General features: G+C 37.5%; 1 protein-coding gene across 3 annotated transcripts in view; it reads right to left on the bottom strand.

The window, feature by feature from the left end:
- The window catches only part of LOC137235415 (potassium voltage-gated channel protein Shal-like), a 1,011,987-nt gene that overhangs the window by 302,135 nt on the left and 684,603 nt on the right, over positions 1–25,249 (bottom strand). Inside the window, exon 5 of one of the 3 annotated variants that reach the window (XR_010947886.1) lies at positions 9,792–10,584. The exons of 1 other annotated variant lie outside the window; for it this stretch is intronic. Coding sequence is in view for 1 of the 2 variants with exons in the window: in XM_067758391.1 (XP_067614492.1) it covers positions 10,561–10,584 (24 nt within the window). In the remaining variant the exon portion in view is untranslated. Of the gene's footprint in view, positions 1–9,791; positions 10,585–25,249 lie in introns of those variants that run through there. One more of the 3 variants, XM_067758391.1, reaches the window with a different exon arrangement.

The raw sequence follows: 25,249 nt of genomic DNA, 5'->3' as shown, positions 1-25,249 counted from the left end.
CAATATACGAATGTCATCCGTCCGGTTGGGTGCAAACATATATTTCTACAATATGGTTTATGCACTTCATAACACATGTCAAACCATCAGCTGCTTCACCAATATTGCTCGTCTTAGATGGTCATTGAAGTCGTACAAGAAATATTGAGATTCTTGATTTGGCTAGAGAAAACCACATATCTATCGTATCCATCCCTCCTCACTCAAGCCACAAAATACAGCCTCTAGATAAAACTTTCATGGGGCCTCTTAAAAGATATATTTCGGAAGAAATACGTGTTTGGATGCGTTCGAATTGCAGACTTTTGACGCACTTCGATATGTCAGACCTATATGGAAAGGCGTATATGCGAGTTCAGAGTGGGGAAATCGCAATCAATGGATTTCGCACCACCGGTATATTTTCCCTGAACAGGTATATATTTCGTGATGATGAGTTTTTAGCTGCCGATGAGGAAGAATCACATTCTCCTCCTCGAATTTTTGAAAGCGCTTGCGAAGCACCCGAAGGAATACTGAATAACGAAAGCAGAGTAGAATGTCAGCATTCAATAAACGATATTTATCTTGAAAGTTTAAATAGTGCAACTCTTATTAAATCAGAAACCACGTCTAGGGTAATAACAACGATGGAAATATCTCCGGTTCCTATTAAAAAATCGAAGCGTTCAAATCGTGACAGACCAGCAGGAATGTTGACGTTATTAACGTCTTCTCCGTATAAGAAATCACTAAAAATTTCGTTGGAAAAAGCAAATGAAAGCAAACCTCTAAGAGGAACCAAAAACGTCAAGATAGTGATTCTAATAAGCCCAGCACCTCCAAGAAAAATATTAAAAAATAAAATTTTGCAAAAGAAAAGTTCGCAGGTAAGACTGCTGAAGCAAAGATTTTGATTAAATTTGTAAAACATTCGTTCTTTATTTTCATTCAAGAACCCAGCACTTCCAAATCAGTCATGAAAACAATGAACTCCGCAAGAGAAAAATGTCCAGGTAAAGTTATTAAAGTCAAGGTTTTGATTTGGTATTTATAATATCTTCTTCTTCTTATTTCTTTTCAGGAAAAATGAAGAAGGCAAATTCATCATCCTCTTCGGATTTGGATGATAGTTATAGCGTCCGGGACGAACCTGACGAATTTTTAGAATTTGTAAACGCCGCTGAGAAAGAGGATGCGAAATGCCTATATTGCTCTACTTTTTATTCGGAAGATCGATCTGGTGAGATATGGGTTCAATGCGTCTCTTGCAACAATTGGAGCCATGAAGAATGTGCTGGTTGTGAACAAGATCTATTTATATGCGTTATGTGTACACAGTAAAGACTCCGGCTAATATGAACTACCTGGTTCATAATTTTTTTTCGCCTTTCTGGGTATTTTTAACTTTTAAATTTTTTTTTTTATTTTTTGAGTTTGGAGTTATGCTTTTGCAATAAAAAATAAAAATGAATTGTTTTTTAAAGTCAATAAAATTATTTTCATTGTATTATCTCATGTATTTGGTGAATTGTTTACCAAGAAAAGATTGGTGGTCCATATTTGCCTACTTTACTCTACCAAGTATGAAAAAAGGGATTAAACATGATGATTGGATTGGTTTTTTGACGCAAAATATAACTTTAGAAAAAAACTTTGTAAAATGGGTGTGACACCTACCATACTAATTAGAAGAAAATGGAAAAGCTCCGCAGGGCGAAATCAAAAGCCCTTGGAATCATGGCAGGAATACTTTTCGTGGTATTCCATACCATATGTGTTATTTCTAATTGCTTCGCTCTTATTTGGAATCCAAATGTATAAATAAAGTTTTGGTTGTAAAGATGGAGATTCGGGCTATTAGCCAGGTTTGGGCAATTTTGGTCTTAGTGCTTTTGTTTACCTATATTTTATTAAAATAATTTGTTAAATATAAACGATTGTGAGCACACAAAGAAATCTATTTGTACTATGGCACTATTGTGAATATTTGCACTGCATTTTCGTAACATAACGCTAGATGGCACTGCAAGCTGTACGTTTTAATTAATTGACAGCTGATTTCTGTTGATATTTGACAAGAGACTTTTATATACATACATACGTACATAAAACATTCGTACATGCAACTTTCATAATTTTGATGGTGACATCGTAGCCGCATATAAGCAAATAACAACAGCTGATTTCTGTTGATTTTTGACATTAAACTTTGAGTACCGTTTAAGTTAAATACCTACATACATACATACGCGGTAAGTTGTTAAATTTGTATTTTGCGTGAAACCGATTTATTTATTTGGGACGAAGTATATATGGTTCCTAAAGATGCACTTACCATTGTTAACAAATTTTAAAAGACATCATGAATGTTAATTTGCCATTTGGGGGAAAATATTTGTCTTTGGAACTGATTTTAGACAGGTTCTTCCCGTTGTTAGACATGCGACCAGAACTTCAATTATTGAAAATTGTATAAAACGCTCACTGTTGTGGGCAAAAGTAAAAATTCGACGATTAATCCAAAATATGGGAGCAAATAATGACCATGAGTTTAAAAACGGGTTACTCAAACTAGGAAATGGTGACTTAGAAATTCAATCAAATATATCCGAAGATACGATTAAAATACCTCGAAAATGCTCCTCTTGCAAGATCTATGCGCGAATTTAATATTCAATCTAAGAGTATTTCCATTGATTTTTCCTTGGGAAAACAAGCTTTTTTGAATATTTTACTCTCTTATTTTAAGTAGGTACGTTTCATTTGTTACCTATATCATTGTTATTAGTCTGTAAGAAATGTTCTTTGATAGACAGTATTGAATAAATAAATAAATATAAAATGCTACATTGATCATAATAACCTCACTGTTAAAGTCTTTGGAACAAATGAAATAAATGACAGAAACATATCTACCCCAGAGGGTTAGGGGATCAGAATATACCCGCGGTAGGTATGCCTGTCGTAAGAGGCGGAGGGAGGGAATGGCCACATAAATCGTTCCCGAGATGGTCGGGCTAGCACCTAAAAGGTGCTGTGGTACCGGAGCGTACCGGATCTGTATCCGCCAAAGGACCATCACATCGATAACACTCCCCAAAGCCTTCAGGGAGAAACCTTATCGCTACAACAACAACAACAGAAACATATCTAATTTTCATTCAACAGCTATTTTTTGTCCAAAAAATTACGAATGGTCCACTTTTAATGAGTTTATTGTATATAATTTATTTTCAGGTGAGAGTAGAGTGTATCTAAGTTGCGATACAGTTGAGAAAGATGAAACTCATAAACTTCAGTGTTATCCAACTGAGTTTCTTAGTCCCCTAAATCCTATGGTCCACATTTTGATCGATATTTCGAAAACGCCTTCACATATACAACTAAGGGACACTCCATTTTAAAATTTTATGCAAAGCGCATTAAAAAAACACACATGGTTGAAAGTATTTTTTGTGCCAAACTCTCTTCGTTTGATGTTAAGAAGAAGATGATGCAGAGTAAGAAAACATGTAATGGGAAGCTAAATACGTCTGTTTTTGGTGGCGATAAAAAACAAAACATCTACATAAATGATCGCCTCACCAAATATACTAGGGATTTGTTTTTGTCAGCAAAAAAAGTAAAAACAGATAGAAGATTCAAGTACCTATGATTCGAAATTCCTCAATACTTCTAAAAAAAGGTTGATAATGGTGATTTCTGTGTTATAAGGTCATTTGTGGATCTCAACAAAATAAAAAAAAAACTAAAGATATTTTTTGCCTATTAGCCCGATGCTAAATAACTTAACCCAAATCACCCTGGAGTTGCCATATGGCAACGCGCGATAGTCTTGCGTTAATATGTCCACAAAATTCCAAAGAATGCAGATACCGTTATCTGTTAGCACGTGGCTGTTGCGTAATTGATCGCGCCTTCGTCAGCATTCATTTGCTTGTCAGTTATATTTGGTTCGTGGTCGTGAGTGCATTGCAAAATATGTACAAAATGTGGAGTGGAAAGAAACGTGAAATGAAAAAGTAAGTATATCTAAGATATCGAATATTCCCGTGGTCGGGCTATGATAGTTGTGTTTTTGTGTAGTGATTGGAATATAAAATAATTCTCAATTATTTTTTTCTAAAAAAATTATATTTGAATGCGTTTTTTCTTGAATTTTCTGTGCATGTGTCCATATGGCAACGCCAGGTAGGTTAGGCCACTGGTATACGTTGAATTTGTTGGTTGTGTTTTATTGCCTTAGTAATGATTTTTTTTTTCTAATTTTACTTTTTAAAGACCCCTAACGCTGCAAGAAGCTTGGGATTTTTTAGAGGAATTGCGTTCCGATGATGAAAACGATGCTCCTACTAATATCCAGGCAGTCTACATCGAGCCAACTTATCAGGATGGGGATATAAGTGGGGAAGATGATGGTGACGATGAAGGTGGAATTCCGGACAATGCCCAGCACAACTTAAAGCCGGATGTGAAATTGTATTTGAAAATGGTACGCGAATGAAAACTAACGATTGTAATCTAGAGGATGCCGATGACGAGGAACCTTATGACGATACTTTAGACGATTGTTTGCCGAGCTCGTCCAAGAAAATTTGTCGCCCAATTCAATCAAATCCTGGAGTACCACTTCCACCAGCTAACAAAGACAGCAAATATACTTGGAAAACCGCTAATTCATTACCAGTCCTTCCTATATTCCCCGAAACAAATTTCGAAGATTGTCGAGATCTTAGACCTCATCAACTTTTTGAGAAATTTTTCAGCGATGACTTACTTGAACATATATGCAAATGTTCGAATTTATACGCTAGGTATCATCAGAAACGATACGAAGAACTTACTATAGATGGTAATGACGATGTAATCTCTATTTTGATTTTATGATATTATATTTAACACTAAATTTTTCAGAGTTACGTGTGTTCATCGCAATTTTGATAGTTACTGGCTACACTTCTACCGGGGCCTTTCGAGACATGTGGAGCTGCGATGATGACGTTCAAAACGTTATTGTCTTCAATGCAATGCGAAGGAACCGCTTTGAGGAAATCAACTATATGCTGCACTTCGAGTCCTCATTGCACGAACCGTCTGCTAGTTCTGATAGGTTTGACACACTTTGGAAACTACGCCCACTGACTGACCATATAAAGGCCAAAATGACTGAAAACTTTCACCCAGAACAAAATCTCTCATATGACGAAAGTATGATTGCATATTTCGGTCGTCATGGATGTAAACAGTTCATAAAAGGAAAGCCAATTCGTTTCGGATACAAAGCTTGGTCTCTTTGCACTCCTAGAGGATATATGATCAATTTTGAAATATACCAAGGTAAGAATCCGAGGATGAATCCCAAATATGAAGAACGCTTTTACACTTGCGCAGCTCCTTTTGTGTATTATTGACGAATTTTCGGAAGAGGTGCAAGAACTTCCGTTATCCTTTTACTTCGACAATCTTTTCACTGGAATACCATTGATGATTTATTTGAAAAAAAGAGGTTTCCAGGCTTCCGGTACAATTCGAGAAAATCGCATTCCAAAAAGTTGTCCTATTCCACACAAGAAGGATATTACGAAAGCATGGAAATCAAAGAAGAGTCGATTTATCTGACTAAATGGGTAGATAACTCGGTAGTGTGCCTTGCATCGACATGTTTTAGTGGCGAACCAAAATCCACAGTATCTCGCTACAGTAGAGAATTGCCTAGGAAAATACCAGTTCCACGTCCGTGCGTTGTAACTCAATACAACAAATTTATGTCGGGTGTGGATCGATTTGAACAAAATGTTGCAGGCCATCGTATAAGCTTTAGAGGAAAAAAATGATGGCATTCCATTTTTACTTGGGTTATTGATGCAAGCTTGCAAAACAGCTGGCTTCTTTACAGATCCGCTAATGAAAATAAGTCATTTAAAGATTTTAAGAGAGAAGTAGCTATTTACTACTGCAAGCACTACGACGTCGAACCGAAAAAGTTCCAAAAATCGTCAAATAAACGAATTGAATCCGTAACGAAATTCCTGCGCTATGACAGGACTGATCATCTTGTGGTTCCAATTGAAAATAAGAGGCGATGTGCAGGTGATGTATGCAAGTCCATCGTGCGAACAGCCTGCAAAAAATGCGTTGTTGGAATTTGTTTGCCTTGCTTCGAAGCATATCACACAAAAATGTAAAAAAACTGGATTTTTCAATAAAATTTTTTATCATCTCAATGATATTTAATAAAATTAATTCATTAATTTTGCTTTTTTAATGATATAAAAAAAAATGAATTAAAAATTTTGTTTTGAATTTTGATTTTTGGGGGTTGCGGAATGATTATCTACATATATGTAATCCAGTGGCCTTGCTTACCTAGCGTTGCCATATGGCAACAGGACATTTCAAGGACCCTAGGTCCAGGACATAAATTCTAAAGCTACAGTTTTTTTAGTTTACCCAAAAGGATACCGCAAAAAAAAATCTTTTCAAAATTCCACAAAAAATTTACGTAGGGTGATTCCGGTTAATAATAACTGTGTTTTTTAACACGCGTATATCCGTTTACGCTTAAACTTTATATGGACTGCTAAACGACAAACTTTAAATACACCTCTGAAATTGTTGCGCATAAAATTTTTCCTACTAAATTTCAATACGCATTATACTCAGATGTAATGAAATATGTGTCTTTGTTTCACCCTCTACACTAATTCTATGTATTCTATGTGTTTCCCCAATTCATCGCAACTGATTCAGCTATATGTTATACCCTATGGCCATCAGAGCGTTGTGTCTCCGCTTTTCGGTACACCCTGTTGATGTAGCTAGTTGTTTAACACCAGCCGCTAGATGGGTCTCCTAAGCATTATCTAAGCGAGGATAGGCGTTTTTTTCACGCGCAAACGAAACGTATACGCGTGTAAAAAAAACACGGCTAATATTGATCTTATAACTGAAGATTACGATTGATTACGTACTCTGCGCTTCTTTGGTTCTCCTTGGTCTGCCTGTTCCGCTATTAACTCTGACCTGGGTATCAGGGATCACTCTGTGAGTGGTATTCCCTTTAAAAACACAATAGTTGAGAAAGACGTTAGAAAAAGAAATATACATGTTGTAGAAAAAATTAATTTTGATCAATTAAATATTAAACTTCGCTTAAATGTTTGGAGCAACCGAAGAAAATGTATCAAGGGCATACGGCTTGTTTTTAGATAATTTAATGCAATGCATTAACTCCTCAACATACTGTGTTAATAAAAAAGCATCAGAAATCAGACTCAAACCGTGGATAAATAAATGCTTTTTGAATAGAATTAGGTTGAAAAAATTAATTAGGGAAAAAGTGCAACAAACATCAACATGACACCAACTTGAAAACTCGTTTTCAGCAAATAGGCAAATGAACCAATGAAGAAATTCGTAAATGTCAGGATGATTATTATTATAACTTAGTCAATAAATCCAAAGGTAATCCAAAAGAATAGTAGAAAGTAATAAATGGAAAGTAAAAAACACAAAAATCAAGAAGTAGCTAATGATTTTAATCAATATTTTACTTCAATTATGAAGTTAAACTTTCCGCCAAATGTGACACCCCCTTGCGATTGTTGCTCTGATTTTTGAGTAGCTAAAGATTCTTTCAGAAGCAACAGCTGTAAAGAACCCCGAAGGTCGGCTTTATAGCTGGGGTATAACTGTGCGAATGGGTTCGCCTATACAATAAAAGATGTTAGTTAAACGTTATAAAAAATGATGATTTATTTCAATCCTTCAGAAAATCTATATATATATGTATATACTTATGTGATTATAATATTTTTAATCACCGACTGTTTTACACGCCTCGGTGGTATGCCTGGTGAAATACGTAATAACTGAGCGTTTTACACAACTCACCGGATCCCTAGTAAAGTACGTAGTCGTCTAACGTTTTACACGACTCGGCGGTATACCTATCATAAACAGCTGAAGTTCGACACCACCAGCTGCTCCGTAGTGGATGTCCAACAAAGCCCACCATATACCCCACTCTACGACTTCTTCCCCCTGTGGGTTAGGGGTTAGAATATGCCCACGGAAGGTATACCGGTCGTAAAAGGCGACCATAATACCATGGGTACCCAATCCATGAGTAAGGTGTTTTACTCGAAAGGTAGCAGGGTGGAGGCGGGTAACACCCTGTGGGACCCTAGGCAAGGTCTTTATAAAAACTGCTACCGCGGGAGCAGGAGAAGTCAGTGTGATCTGGTGCACTGCATCGAACGATGCTTTGTACTCAGGTGTCACCTCCTGTCCTGGGATGGCCCCCTTGTGGGAGCATCGCGGTGGCTGTGGTTTCAAATAGAGTTCACTTATGACACACGCTCTGAGTAGACTTGTTTTCCCTTGGGGACCCAAGACCCAAGGGAATTCGGTCTCATTCTTGCCACAAGAATCCTAATTTCATTGAGAAACTGACCCTGAGGGGCAGATGAAAGGTCGGCCACATCCCTTAATTGTGGCAAACGGAGATGCCGGTTATATATGCTGTTACACGGTGATGAAAGATGGTGAAGGAACGCATGTCTATCGTCGTCTTTTGAGATGTTTGAGGCTGCTTTAGACTGCGTAAGCGAATAGGAGGCGTTCGCGGTGTGGATGGCCACATCCAAATATGTGGCAAGATTTGACGTTGTCAAATCACTGCAGTGTGGCGGACTGCAACGCAAGGATGTTGCTGGGGCAGGTACTCGGTCAAATACAGGTCTGTGAGCGGAAAAGGTTGGATACATCCCTTTAATTGTGGAAGGAGTTTATTTGGAGGCATAATGGAGCATAATTGTTGCGTAATTGAGTGAAAATTGGAGCGAAATTAGTAGCAAAAATGGAAGCCAATAGTAGCACAATATGGCACACAATGTTTGTCAACGTAGTGTGGCCTCAAGCGATGTCGAGGGGAATTGTTGAGGCGGGCACTCGGCACTCACAGGTCTGTGTGCGGAAAATGTTGGTCACATCCCTTGATTTTAATTGTGATGGAGTTTTAAGACGGAGCATAATTTGATGCCAAGCTCACTCTGTTTGTCAACGTAGTGCGGCCCTTTAAGCAATATCTAAGCAAAACCAAGCTCCGTCGTTAACAATGTATTTATACATTGTTGTAACACTGCAGGACAGAAAAGGTTGGTCACATTCCTAAATTGCGACAAAAACACAATATCTCAATCTGATTAACTTGTTAATCAGATATCGAGATATCAAAATCAATGAAAGAGGGATTCTGAGGCAAGCACGGAACTCGCGGTGGAGTTGCCGTGCAACCGGGTGCCATTACCCGAAAATGGAAGAGGAGGATGGATAGTCCTCCTCGACCAAACCAAGGCTGGTTGACTTGAACACCCCAGCTCACCGATTTGGTACCAATTTGTTGGGCCGAAGATCAACGGACATTGGTCTGTGTTTTACACCGGAGGTAAGTCTACGAAGGCAGGGACTCCCGTAAGCACTCACTGTCTACGACTTCTAACTCAAGAGTCCCTTGTTCCTGAATTCGCCGCTCCTTTTATATAATTTTTGAGTCGGCTTCCGTTGATTTACAATAAAAGTTCTTATAGCTAAGCTAATTATACTAAATATATATTTGTACGCATGTGCGTTCGCTATCGTTTGACAATTCCATTTCTCCTTGTTCTCTTATACGTAAGTATGTATGTTTGTGCATAATTATAATTATGTGAGTTCTTACACTCTGCGATAAAAGTTTTCATCTCCTATATATAATTTAATATGTATTATCATTATGTATGTTTTAAAATGTATGTATGATTGTACAAGGTATATTTAATTCAAAATGTATGTACATATATGTATAAGTAAATTCATTTCATTCCATATATATATAAATTATTATAAATCAGTTTATAATTTTAATATGAAATTGAATTATTTACAATGAAAATCAAAATTTGTGGAGGCCCCGAAAGCCTGTAAGTTTGGGGTTTTCACATTCCCCCCTTACTTCCGGCTCGTGATAGTTACCTCGCCGCCTCTGTTGATCCGTTGCCATCGCGTCGAAGCTGTAAATTTTGTCCAAAACCATCTAATCATAACCCGAACCGTGTTGCTATTTCCTTCTTTAAATTTCCAAAGTTTTCCCATTTCGCAAAATTTCGTATGTTTATGTGTATAAATGTACGTGTTAGTTTGCTAATTTCTTACTTGTTGTTGTTGTCACCAAATAATTATTCCTGCTTACGTTACGTTGACCTTTATTGTTGTACTACTGTAGCTTTAATACCTTGCAATTCTTATGTTAGTTGCTGTCGGTATCCTCGTGTCTTTGCCCTTTCTTGTATTGCTTGTGTTTGTTGCTTTGTACCACTGTATCTTTTCATTTCGTGCTTGCTTGCGTTGTTTGTTGTTGTACCATGTAGCTGTGATATTTTCTATTACTTATGTTAGTTACTGTTGGTATGCGCGTGCATTTACCCTTTATTTTATTGCTTGTGTTTGCTGTTGTTGTACCACTGCATTTGTATTTCGTATTTGCATGTGTTGTTTGTTGTTGTACCATTGCATTTCTTTATTCCTTGTTATTGTTAGTCAGCTGTGATTTGTTTGGGGATGCTGTTTATGGTAGACGGAGTAGATAAGCGTTGTTTTGGAGTGTACCAGGTTGGGTTGCCGTTGCGAAAAAATTGTGTTACCAGTATTATAACATAAATGTGATGGTTATTATTATTGTGATTATTACTATGATCATCAATAGTGCTATTATGATTATTAGAGCATCTATATATTAATACGCTAACAAAATTTCCATACAATCAATAGACAGGCTGTTTCGCATACTTAGCATACGAAAAATCATATAAAAGTTATATGAATCGATTCGTATTGATCAGCCGCAGTGCATAGGCCTATTTTTGTTAACAAATATTACTCTATTTGTTTATAATTAATAAAAAAATGTTTTTGTCAATTCGAACAATTCATACAAATATCGTAATTCATTATCGTGCACAAGCGCGCCATCTTCGGGAACAATTATCTAAGTGTTTAATGTGAATTTAAAATTTTATGTATCCCCGCTAAATTCGAAGGCACAAATGTTTCACCTGCATACAAATATGGTTTCCCATTGTTGCCGCTTACCTATAATAGCCTCTACCAAAATCCTAAAAAATTGTTCCAAAATAATTTATAGCGTACCAAAAATCTTAAGTAGAATTAATTTTTGACCGGCTCATTTTTTGTGACAAATTTTACCTACACGTAAATACATAAGTCTTTATTTAACAGATTCTTTGTTTTTTATTTTAGTTGTTTTCAAAAAAACATGAATTCACAAATAATGAGTTAACTTTTTTGAAACTAACTAATTTATTTATAACAATTAATGGCAAATTTTCTCGAAAATGTTGTTGCATTTGCAGATTTAATCCACATTTTTGATAAAGTACGTCTTATAATGAACAAAAAAAAAAGTTACAAAAATATAACATTACATTTTTTATATTGCCTTTTATGCTAATTACGAAGCAAAAAAACGTCCCAAAACTTTTTTGATTTTAGGTAAGAGCGGCAACCGGCATCATAGCGGCCGTCTTGCATAGGCAGTATATTACCCACTATCTATATATTAATACCCTAACAAAATTTCCACACAATCAATTGACAGGCTGTTTCGCATACGTAGCATACGTAAAATCATATAAAAGTTATATGAATCGATTCGTATTGATCAGCCGCAGTGCATAGGCCTATTTTTGTTAACAAATATTACTCTATTTGTTTATAATTAATAGAAAAAGGTTTTATAAATTCGAACATTTCATACAAATATCGTAATTCATTATCGTGCACAAGCGCGCCATCTTTGGGAACAATTATCTAAGTTTGCTAATGAGAATTTCAAAGACCTAAACCTTTATGCACAAGCGTGCCGTCTTTGGGAACAATTATCTAAGTGTTTAATGTGAATTTCAAATTTTATGTATGAGCTCGGTTCCCCAGTAGACCTATATCACCCATATACACATATCGCCCATTTACGTCAATAGTGTCATAATTCAAAAAACACGAACTTTTAGTTAAAAATTAAGAAATTTACTAAAGGAATTGAGCCTATTTCACGCCATCCGTTTAATTTTGTATAAATACATATCTAATATGTAAGTGTGACACAAAACAAAAATTTCGAGTAAAATAGAGGATACATTCATAAAAAATAAAATGAAAATATAAAAAAATTATGTAATGAGAAAGAAGGCAGAGTTTACTAAAAAAATGTTTAATTAAAGAAAAAAAAATAAAGTACTTAAATTGCGAAAAATTAAGTGAAGTGAACAAACAGTTCCATATAAAAACGCAATAAGTGCACTTAGACTTTTTCCAGGGTTTAATGTGATCATTGTGGAAATATGAAGATTCTAATGTTCGGATATTCAATGTTGGGATTCCCATTTTTATTTTTTTTTTTTATTCCCATTGAGATCTATGTACGTAATTAATTTGTATTAAATTTGTAAACACTCCATTTCATGAATATATATGACCATATCTACGATAAAAAATCGTCTGTGAACAATACAATACTAAGATATAACAAAGCAGAATAAATTAGAAAGAAAAGAAAAACAAACAAAAACATTGAAGTTATTCACGCAAACATGTTTACTAAAATAAAATTGATTTCATAACTTTAAGCGACATAAAAAAATTAGGGTTATGGGATCTAAGCATCCGATTAATGGATATATAATCCAAAAAAGTTAGCCTAATAATAAATATAGTGGGTAATATACTGACTATGCACGCTATGATGCCGGTTGCCGTTTTGACCTAAAATCAAAGACGTTCTTGGGACGTTTTTTTGTTTCGTTTAATATAAAATGTGAAATTTTCCGATTCAGTCAAGTTGCAGTTAAATAATAATAAACCAATTTGAAATAAGAGAATATATAATAAAATAAAATAAGAAGTAAAATAAATAAGCATAAAAGGCAATATAAAAAATTGTATGTTATATTTTTGTAACTTTTTTTTTGTTCAGTATAAGATGTACTTTATCTAAAATGAGGATTAAATCTGCAAATGCAAAAATATTTTCGGGCAAATTTGCCATTAATTGTTATAAATAAATTAGTTAGTTTTAACAAAAGTTAACTCATTAATTTCGATTTCATGTTTTTTTGAAAACAAGTAAAATAAAAAACAAAGAATCTGTTAAATAAAGACTTATGTATTTACGTGTAAGTGAAATTTGCCACAAAAAATGGGCCGGTCAAAAATAAATTCTATTTAAGCTTTTTGGTACGCTACAAATTATTTTGGAACAATTTTTTAGGATTTTGGTAGAGGCTATTATAGGTAAGTGGCAAAAATGGGAAACCATGTTTTAATCTTTCACCAAAGATGGCGCGATTTTGTGCAAGAAAGTAAATATCCATATTTGGAGAGATTGTTGGATTGACAATAAACTTTTTCTATTAATTATAAACAAATAGAGTAATATTTGTTAACAAAAATAGGCCTATGCACTGCGGCTGATCTATACGAATCGATTCATATCACTTTTATATGATTTTACGTATGCTAACTATGCGAAACCGCCTGTTAATTGTTTGTATGGAAATTTTGTTAGCGAATTAATATATAGATAGTGGGTAATATACTGCCTATGCAATAAGGCCGATATGATGCCGGTTGCCGTTTTGACCTAAAATCAAAAACGTTTTTGGGACGTTTTTTATTTCGTTTAATATGCAACGTGAAATTTTCCGATTCAGTCAAGTTGCTTTTAAATAATAACAAACCAATTTGAATTTAGAGAATATATAATAAAATAAAATAAGAACTAAAATAAATTAGCATAGCACCATTGTTGCCACTTACCTATAATAGGTCAGAGCGGCAACCGGCATCATAGCGGCCGTCTTGCATAGGCAGTATATTAACCACTATCTATATATTAATACGCTAACAAAATTTCCATACAATCAATTGACAGGCTGTTTCGCATACTTAGCATACGTAAAATCATATAAAAGTTATATGAATCGATTCGTATTGATCAGCCGCAGTGCATATGCCTATTTTTGTTAACAAATATTACTTTATTTGTTTATAATTAATAGAAAAAGTTTTTTGTAAATTCGAACAATTCATACAAATATCGTAATTCATTATCGTGCACAAGCGCGCCATCTTTGAGAACAATTATCTAAGTTTGCTAATGCGAATTTCAAAGACCTAAACCTTTATGCACAAGCGCGCCGTCTTTGGGAACAATTATCTAAGTGTTTAATGTGAATTTCAAATTTTATGTATCCCCGCTACATTCGAAGGCACAAATGTTTCACCTGCATACAAATATGGTTTTCCATTGTTGCCGCTTACCTATAATAGCCTCTACCAAAATCCTAAAAAATTGTTCCAAAATAATTTATAGCGTACCAAAAATCTTAAATAGAATTTATTTTTGACCGGCCCATTTTTTGTGGCAAATTTTACCTACACGTAAATACATAAGTCTTTATTTAACAGATTCTTTGTTTTTTATTTTAGTTGTTTTCAAAAAAACATGAAATCACAAATAATGAGTTAACTTTTGTTAATGGCAAATTTGCTCGAAAATGTAGTTGCATTTGCAGATTTAATCCTCATTTTAGATAAAGCACGTCTTATACTGAACAAAAAAGAAAAAAAACTTTTTTGATTTTAGGTCAGAGCGGCAACCGGCATCATAGCGGCCGTCTTGCATAGGCAGTATATTACCCACTATATTTATTATTAGGCTAACTTTGTTGGATTATATATCCATTAATCGGATGCTTAGATCCCAAAACCCTAATTGGTTTATGTCGCTTAAAATTATGAAATCAATTTTATTTTGGTAAATATGATTGCGTGAATAATTTCAATGTTTTTGTTTGTTTTTCTTTCTTCCTAATTTATTCTGCTCTGTTATATCTTAGTATTATATTGTTCACAGACGATATTTTATGGTAGATATGGTCATATATATTCATGAAATGGAGTGTTTACAAATTTAATACAAATTAATTACGTACATAGCTCTCAATGGGATCCCAACATTAAATATCCGAATATTAGAATCTTCATATTTCCACAATGATCACATTTTTTTTTCTTTAATTAAACGTTTTTTTAGTAAACTCTGCCTTCTTTCTCATTACATAATTTTTTTATATTTTTATTTTATTTTTTATGAAGGTATCCGCTATTCTACTCGAAATTTTTGGTATGTGTCACACTTACATATTATATATGTATTTATACAAAATTAAACGGATGGCGTGAAATAGGCTCAATTCCTTTAGTAAATTTCTTAATTTTTAACTAAAAGTTCGTGTTTTTTGAATTATGACACTATTGACGTAAATGGGCGATATGTGTATATGGGTGATATAGGCCTACTGGGGAACCGAGCTCCCAAAACTAACTTCGGTAGCGCGCCAACGGGGACCTCCCGGGTGGTGTGGAAAAACCTATTTTTCAATTCAATTTCAAGTAATTTCACCATAACTCTATGTCAATTTCATATGATTTTACATAATTTTTATATTTTTGTTTAAGGAGCTCCATACCAAAACATTATAATTACATGTGAAAAGTTTGTAGAAAATTTAAGAAAATACAATCAAAAAGTACAAAGTCTTAGATCAAATTCAAAATTTTAAAGAAAAAGTTAAGTAAGTTAGACCAGTTTGCTATATTTCGAACACTTGATGCATAGACTGAGTTGAAAAAATACACGTTGGTCGAATTTCGACCACAGGCGATACTAGTTATTATTAAAACTTATAATAATATTATAGAAAATAATATTAATGTAATTATAATAATAATTAGGGCAATGATTGAATTTTATGAAACTTGTTCATATTAAGATTTGCCATCATATTTCTTCGTGCTACGCCTTTCTTTGTAGTTTCCGGTGATTTTACTCTTCGGTTGTGTTTGCAAAGATGTAGATCTGGGGAGGGTTTTGTTGCGCTTTCACTTCTCCCGTTGATTTACTTATTTTCATGAAATGGTTTAAGCTCGCTTAGATGCGCTGTTCTCTTCTTGCCTTTAAACGTTTTGTCCAGTTCGACGTTGACTGGCGAAATAAAATTCGTGATTCTATGGGGCCCGCTGAATTTTGGTACTAGTTTGGCCGCAAAGTTGTCGGTTGCCTTAGACAGATGGTGTTCCTTTACCAAAACTCTGTCTCCTATCGCCGGATTCCACTTCCTTCTCCGCAAATTAAAATGTCGTGCCTGTTCTGCCGACGCACGTTGTTGGTTTCTTCGTACCATTTGAAATATCTCCTTCATTTTCGCTACTTTTCCATTTGCCGTTGTTATGGCCTCGCCTCTGCCAAATGTTCGTTCGTTGTATAGAGCGTTTGGGATCCGTGGCTCTCGTCTTTGTACCAAGAATGCCTGGCTGTACCCTGTTGCCTCGCACAAACTCGAATTTTGTGCTAACATTTGTGAAGACCAAATAAATCCTCATTAATTTGGCCAACACAAAACGACCCCACAACATATTTGACACGACATTAACACAACAAGTGGCCACAAAAGGCTCTAGCAACACGAACAACCAACAAATCCCAGCAACACAACGAGCGCTCGCAACATTCAACAGCAACACGGTGACCATGGCAACGCAACCATTTGAGCTAGCAACACCAAACACAACAGCAATAAAAGGAGCGACACAGCAGCACAGCAGTCAGTCAGCACGGAACTGTGGTCGTGACCAGAGCTACTAGCGAAGTATATCCCTATTGCAGTTGACCTTCTCTATGCAATAGGAATCCACTTCCTAGGAGCGAGTCGTGGAATGGTGATTGCGGTTGACCTTCTCTACGCATCACCCCCAAAGACCAAAGGCCCCGCCACAGTAACGCGCAACCGCGACAGGTGACACCCGCTCACCTCCGTCAGTAGAAGTACGCCGGCAGGGTCCGCAACAGAGCGGCAACGTACGTAAACCAGCGCAGAGCGCGGCAGCAAAGCGCAGCAGAGGTCCGCCGACGCACAACGTAACCAGAGTCAGTCAGCACGGAGCTGTGGTCGTGACCAGAGCTACTAGCGAAGTATATCCCTATTGCAGTTGACCTTCTCTATGCAATAGGAATCCGCTTCATAGGAGCGAGTCGTGGAATGGTGATTGCGGTTGACCTTCTCTACGCATCACCCCCAAAGACCAAAGGCCCCGCCACAGTAACGCGCAACCGCGACAGGTGACACCCGCTCACCTCCGTCAGTAGAAGTACGCCGGCAGAGGCCGCAACTGAGCGGCAATGCACGTAAACCAGCGCAGAGCGCGGCAGCAAAGTGACAGCCGCTCACCTCAGCAATACAAGTAAACGCCGACGTAAGGCGCGTCAAGGCACCGACGCCACATACTAACGGGATCCGTCTAACGGAACACGGCGACAGAGCATCGCCTCAGCAATACAAGTAAACGCCGACGTAGGGCGTGACAGAGTATTGCCCAGCAAATACGAGTAGACGCCGACGCAAGGCGTGGCAGAGAACCACCCAGCAACCAGCAATACAAATAGACGCCGACGCAAGGCGCAGCAGAGTAATACAAGTAAACGCCGGCGTAGGGCGCGACAGAGTATCGCCCAGCAAATACGAGTCGACGCCGACGCAAGGTGTGGCAGAGAATCACCCAGCAAACCAGCAATACAAATAGACGCCGACGCAAGGCGCAGCAGAGTAATACAAGTAAACGCCGACGTAAGGCGCGTCAAGGCACCGACGCCACATACTAACGGGATCCATCTAACGGAACACGGCGACAGAGCATCGCCTCAGCAATACAAGTAGACGCCGACGTAAGGCGCGACAGAGCACCGCAGCAGAGAGAGACGCCGTCATAAGGCGCGTCAAGGCACCGACGCCACATACTAACGGGGCCCAGCTAACGGAATACGGCCGGACCGCTAAGGCGCGCCACCGCAATCAAGGATACCGCAAGATAACCCAAGGGAAACTGAAAATGAAGTATACAAACACGTTTTATTTTATATTATAGAATTAAGAACCAATAAAGAAAGTGAAGTTTAGTTTCTAATTGCCGTTGTTGTTCGTGCCGTAATAGTGGTCGGAAAGGATGTGTTTCAGAGCCGCTCTGTTGTTTAGGAAGGGTAGCTAATGCCGCTAATCTTGCTTCTTTTTCTTCTTCGGCATCCTGGTCATCCATTTGTTGCGCCCAAGACTTGGTTCTTTCGGTGAGGGCCAGGGATAAAGCCCCGTCTGAGCTTTCTCCGTCATCGAGAAGGTCGCTTGTGGTTTGCCTCCATTCCTTGGTTTCGTCCAGGTGAAGGGTAGTATAATGATGCTCGTTGCATCGATAGCACTTGTCCTTAGTTGTGCATACCTCGTGACTGTGGAAAGGGGACAAACAGTTGATGCAATAGTTATGTTTGCGAACCTCCTGCCACCTCTCTTCAGCGGACATCCTGCGGTATTGTGCGCAGAATCGTGCGCCGTGATTTGCGACGCAAAGGTGGCATGGTACGGAGAAATTTCTGGAACGCTCCTCTGTCTTGACGCGAGTTGCCGTGAAACGAGTCATTCTAAAAACATAATCGAGCGTTATTACATTGATTTCGTCTACATGGATGGCTAGTGGGTTTATGTATGAGGATGTTTTTTAATATTTGCTATTATTATTATAAAGAAGGGGCTAAACTGATTTCAGCACCCATCATCCCATGTAGATGGTGCTTTGGTATTTTACCTTACATATTTCAGCTTTTGGTCGGTCGATGTCGCTGAGCTGGCGCTACATAATTTGCGGTGTGTTTTAATTTTACCACAAGTGGCGTGCCACCAATTCCGAACTTGACTGTTATAAGTGTATAAAAAAAATGCTTGCGCTGTTTCGATTTCACCATTCAACCTTATTTTTCGACGTGTATTGTCGATAAAGCTAAGGCCACACTGAGCTGCACTACACTGCGCTGCAAAATATTCTTCGCATGTATTCTTACGGAACAATTCACACCTAGCGGCAGCAGCACTGCGCGGCGCGGCCATGAGCGGCAATGTTGATCAAATAGGCAAAAAAGTGGAGCGCCGCTGCCGCTACATGTCGCACCGCTTAGTGTGCACGCACTTTAATTGCTGTCTTCCAGTGAGTTTTGCAGCTCCACCTCATGCTCAACTCTCACGGGAATGCTCTGGATCATTGAGAGACTTGAGAAGAGATGGCGTGAAATTTGCACACACGCGAGATGTGATAGTCAGATGCCGCCGCTGTTTTTCATTTAACTCATACGGCGAAAGGCCGTGAGAAGAACGAGGAAAAAATAAAAAACACAAGAGCTGAAGGAAAATGACGTAAAAATTGCCCTTAAAAATATCGGAACTAATGTTTACATGCGCAGTGCGCCACCTTCTGTAATTCCATCATGGTCAAGCATTGCACACAGACGTTAACCTCAGGCAATAATCACTTCGAAAACCCCATGTCGCGCTGCCACACTACATGTCGCTTATAAAATATCTCTACCAATCATTCGCTGAAGCAGTCAAGTGCGACGTAGACGCGCAGAAAGAAGCAATATTGAGCTCGTGAATGCACAATCTTCTGTGTGTGATTGTGATGCTTGACTGCTTGACTGTCAGAAGTGTAGAAATTTTGACATGGACAAAAATCTACTATACTTTTTCACTTCCTGAATGGAAAAAAATCATTATTGTAAAACACGCGGTGGTGAGTATTTAGTATACTGGTAGATTTTATCTCTTTAGTTTAATCATTACTTTTCCCTTTTTATTTCCAGGAAACGCAGTGGTTTTCTTTGTAGCGTCACTTTCTACGGTTTAATCGCCCGAATTTGTTTTGCGATTTTTGCATGGCAAATGTAAACGAAAACGAACGTAGTGACCTTGGTATTGGAGTTAAATTATTTTTAAATAAATAACATGCAACATTTGCTAACCTAAATCGTTGCTAAAAGAAGGGTAGCTCATAAGTAAAGCGGTTTGTGTTGAAAGGCAAATATTCATGTAAGCCAGAAGCATAAAGTTGCATATATAAGATTAAAAATAGACATATTTGGGCATGTGACGACAATATCGAAATAAAATAAAAACGAAAATTGTAAAAATCTGATTAAGCGCAATCTAGAAAATCGGGCGTGTATGAAAAATAATTGTGAAAATTTGGAAAAAGTGCAAAGGCAAGAACGAATTTTCATACAATATTTAATTGACTGCAAGCTTTTACGTGCTCTTTTCATATTGGACTGAATATTTCTCATATTAGAATCTTGTGTTGTACCACCCGCATTACAAGACCAAAGAGTATATACAATTGCTGACTCATAATATTCCAGAAGTATTGCTGCCCAAGTATTAAGTACATGTTCGATGTCGCGGTGTAATTCCGGCAAGAGGTTACATTGTTGGTGCTAGCAGAAATGAAAATATGACGGTTTGAATAGCAGTAGCAGCAGCAACAACAGTATGTATTTTACAATGTATACAGCATTTTTTGAAAATTTCGAACAAAAAATATTCAGATATCATTGTAAAATTGGGCTTTAATTGTTTTAAAGAGTAATATTTGAATGCTTTTCACAGCCATTTTGGGATCATATTCGTGAAGATATTTCAATCGCCTTGGTTGAGATTTTTGATACATTTTTGAATGCAGTTATCATGCATTTATTCTTCGTATCTGATACAAAATTGGGGAAGAAAGCATGCGGAAGTGACTTGTTTGAACCAAAGGTAACTCGCAAACAAACCATACCAATATACACCTGCGACCACAACATCCAGCATCAGCTAGGATCGTCAAAATCTTAAAATACGATATGGTACGGGATGTTGAAGCCATATCCAGGTACATATGTCAAGAGAATTTCACCCACCTGGGTTTCAAATAGTTCACAACCTTTGTATTGTCTAATGGTTGTAGTTGTATTTTCTGGGACGCCGAAGGTGGAGAAATGGTTTGGGACATCTCTTGTTAGGAGCACTATATACAGTATTTCTTGTCTTGAAGAATAAAATTTTAGTATATTGTGTCTGAACTTCATGATTGAAAAAATGTGTGTATGTGAAAAAATAAGCTCTCCAATCAAAGGTAAAATTTTAACAAGTACAAGATTCATTTTTCAGTGAAGAAAGATTATCAGAAAACATTCAGAAAGCTGAATGAAAAATGATAAAAAATTTTGATCACCTAAAGTAAACACATTTGATTCAAATATGATTCCAAAATGTGATTGAAAAACCATATTCAGTTTTTGGTCATCAATAGTATTCCTATTTGATTATTTCTTTTGTTTAATTGTATGATAACTCATTATTTAGTCAGAAAGAGTAATCAAATTGTATTGGAATGTAGGGAAATTCAAAATTTAATCACCTAAATGCTGAGTGGGTAATAGAAACAATAGAACTCTATACAAAAGGCGTAGGCTCGGGGGACACCAATAAATATTAGGCGGTATTTATATGCATTTGATGCTAATATTGCAATAAGTTAGAATGGATCATAAGTAGCGTGACTGCACTTTGGGGGTGATAATAAATTGCTTACAAATTTAAATTGACCTCAAATATTGGGATGAGCAAGGACAATATAAGTATGTTTGTGGTAGCCGAAGAGAAATTTACAAGGTACTTCTACAAAGCCTTATTAGGGTCAGTGCGCGCTTTAAACCTTATAATCGCCGATAAGACATACATGCACACACATACATCCATACATTGGTTTAGGAGTAGAGTAGCAAAACGGAAACTAAAAATGATCTAACATTCATATACATATTTGTCAGACCATATATTTAGTACTATTGTAGCTTTTAGCATTATGCAGATGGATGGACCATAACGTGTCATGTTAACACCTTTTCGACGGCTTCAATATATGTATGTACATACTTATATATCTTGATTTCTTAATATAAACTAAACCAATGCTCGAATTATGGTTGCTTCCTCTTAGATTACTAATCTGCTAATCACCACTTCTGCATCACAGGCAATACACTTTAAAATTATTCTGGAAATTTTCATCCTATACTCCTAGTAGATACTGATCACGAGTCAACTAAGCAAAAATATGATAAGTTACCAGAATATACTATTGATAACTGAGTAATGCAGTTGCAAACGTATTTATTTGAAGCTTATCCAACATTTATTAAACATATTCAGGGTGGCGTAGAAAAATAAATAAACAGTGACGGAGAAAGGTCTACATACACCCCCCTTTTCCGCTGGATTGAAAGGCTAATAATTTTCCTGAAAGATGGGATTATACCGTGGTATAACTGACTCACTTTGTTTTATTGATTTTCATAATAAACTACAAAAAAAAACCCTCACTTTAGCATAAAATAGCAAAGTTATGGGAAAGAAACAAAAAAAACAAAAACCAACGTCCATACAGTACACAAATAACCTGTTTTAGTATGAATAACCTCACGTAGCTCTAAATAATGTTGTTTTTTAATAACATCTTGAAACCGTCGTGGCGTTGAGGCTACTAAATTCGTTAACAGGGCTTATACTCTTCTAAATTTCTGGGATGCGTTCTTTGAGGACAGCAGCGCTAGAAACCGGGTTTTTTTTCCATGCCTAAAGCCATTTAGTATGCTTTGGAGCCTAATTTCGGAAAACATAACTTCCCCAAAATTATCGTTTTGCTCCAATACCCCGATCGGTGCTTCATAGAGAAATTTTGTTTTTTTGAAATAAAGTTTAAATAAAAATGATTGGAAACCTTTTGTGCTCCACGCACGTGAGAAAAAAACTTTGTGCGCTAAGCTATCAGCTTTTAAATTTTAAGGAAAACCTTTTTTTTTGTCAGCCATGAAAGTCTTAGAGGAGCATGTTGAAGATATGCCATTATCATGAGTAAAATTTTGGGAACGTGTTGGTTTGGCCCCCATTTGTTTGTTTGTATGAATGTGACTCCGCCAAATAGGAGATGTGTGAATGGCTCCGCTAAACATAGGAGCGTATAGTTCACTCATGCCAAAACATAGGCAGTTGTATGAATGTGACTCCGCCAAATAGGAGGTGTGTGAATGGCTCCGCTAAACATAGGAGCGTATAGTGCACTCATGCCAAAACATAGGCAGTTGTATGAATGTGACTCCGCCAAATAGGAGGTGTGTGAATGGCTCCGCTAAACATAGGAGCGTACATTTCACTCATGCCCAAAGCAAGGCCATGGGCGCATGAAAGCAAGTCTTGCGCCGAGGTGACTTAGTTAAGTTGTATATATAGATATGGCCTAACCCACGCGTTCCCACTTGAGCTCGTATTCACCTTTATCCAAACATTAGGCAATCTTAACCCAATGCCATCTGCAAAGGTGTATTACTGTTTAGATAAAATATAGGTTTGCAGACAGGAAATTCTCCTGTTGTATAATAATTTCATGGCTGATAGGAAAAAGCTTTTAAACCTAGACCTATTTTAAAGAGCAATGCAATTGGCCAACCGCATTGTTGTTTTGAAATTGGTTCCTAAGGAGTGTTGCATGAAGGGTTTGCTGGTCTTGGATAATGTGTAATAGGATAATAAGAATTATATACAAGCTTCAGATCCCTAATTCGGTGTCACACCCTGACTAGAAAAGAAGTGGAATTAGGGAGAATGAGAAGTGGGGTATTAAAGATCTCCAGCCCTCTCCTCGCAAGGAGGAAGCAAGACCAACTTTGTGATTGGTCTCGTCGTGTGCCCTCTCGCCGTATCAAGCTCGACGACTCTAACTCGTTTGTCGGCTCCATAATGGAGTTTGGTTATTCGTCCTAATCTCCATTCGTTCGGAGGTAAATTTTCCTCTTTTATGACTACCAGGTCCCCTTTTTTCAGATTGGCTTGTGGGTGTTTCCACTTGGTGCGTTTTTGTAATTCGTTGAGATATTCGGACTTCCACCGTTTGCAAAACGTTTGATGTAATGCCTTCAGCTTCTCCCAGCGGTTGACAAGTGAGGCACGATTTTCACTGACGTCAACCTCTGGTGGGGCTAGCAGATGACCACCAATGAGGAAGTGTCCCGGAGTGAGTGGCTCCAAGCTGGACGGGTCGTTGGAGGAGGGGCTCAGAGGCCTCGAGTTGAGACAAGACTCAACTCTGCAAAGAAGGGTAATGAACTCCTCCATAGTAAATTTATAGTCCAACGCTATCTTTTTGAAGTGGTTTTTAAAACTTTTAACTCCAGCTTCCCACAGCCCGCCCATGTGAGGGGCGGCTGCAGGTATAAAGTGCCATTGAAGGGTTTGGTGAGAGTACTTCGATAGGGTTTGGTTACGCGCATCGGCGAGGAAAGCTTTGAGTTCGGATCGAAGTGCTCGAGAGGCACCGACGAAGTTTGTTCCGTTGTCGGAGAATATGTTCTTCGGACATCCTCGCCTGGCGACAAACCGATCGAAAGCTGTTAAAAAGGCGGCGGTACTGAGGTCACTCGCGACTTCTAAATGAATCGCCTTAGTGGCAAAGCAGACAAAGAAGCAGACGTAACCCTTTGATATGCGGCATCCTCTTCCGCTATAAGATTTGATGTCAAACGGTCCGGCAAACTCTACCCCCGTATTGGTGAAAGCCCGGGAAAAGGTGGTTCGCTCTGGAGGTAGATCTCCCATCAGTTGGGTTTGGGTCCGTTTGCGGAATATGGTGCAGGTTTTGCAATTATGTATGACCGATCGGATCATATTTTTTACCCTAGGAATCCAATATTCTGTGCGTAGGCGACGAAACATCAGTTGGTTCTCACCATGCAGGGTATCTTTGTGGATGAACTGGACAAGAAGTCGTGTGAGCCGGCAGTCATACGGCAGAATGATCGGGTGTCGTTCACTGTAGGGAATATCCTTGGCTCTGAAAGACGACCGCCCACCCTTAATATGCCCTTTTCATCGACAAGGGGGGTAAGAGGCAGGATCTCACTCTTTGATCCAATGAGTTTTCCGGATTTTAAACTCGAAAGTTCCTCCGAATAATGCTTCCGTTGGTAGAGAGTTATTAAACGATTTGTCGTGGCCTGAATTTCATTGGGTGAAATGAAGTACGATTCCCCTTTAAAGGAAGATTTTGTTTTAGTATTGGTTCTTTGCGAAAACCTTATAATATATGATATGACCCGCAAGGCTCTTGAAAGTTCTGAAAACCTTTCTAGGATATCCTCATTTCCACTTATTTTTGATGTGGTAAAGGCTTTTACGCGCTTTTGCTCAATATTTGTCTGATACTCCTTTTCTTGATTTGGCCACTTTGAATTGCCTTCTTG

Source organism: Eurosta solidaginis, chromosome X, assembly GCF_040869045.1.
Source record: "Eurosta solidaginis isolate ZX-2024a chromosome X, ASM4086904v1, whole genome shotgun sequence".
NCBI classification, from domain to species: Eukaryota; Metazoa; Arthropoda; class Insecta; order Diptera; family Tephritidae; genus Eurosta; species Eurosta solidaginis.
The sequence above is the reverse complement of the archived record's forward strand: the minus strand, read 5'-3'. Positions and strand labels throughout refer to the sequence as shown.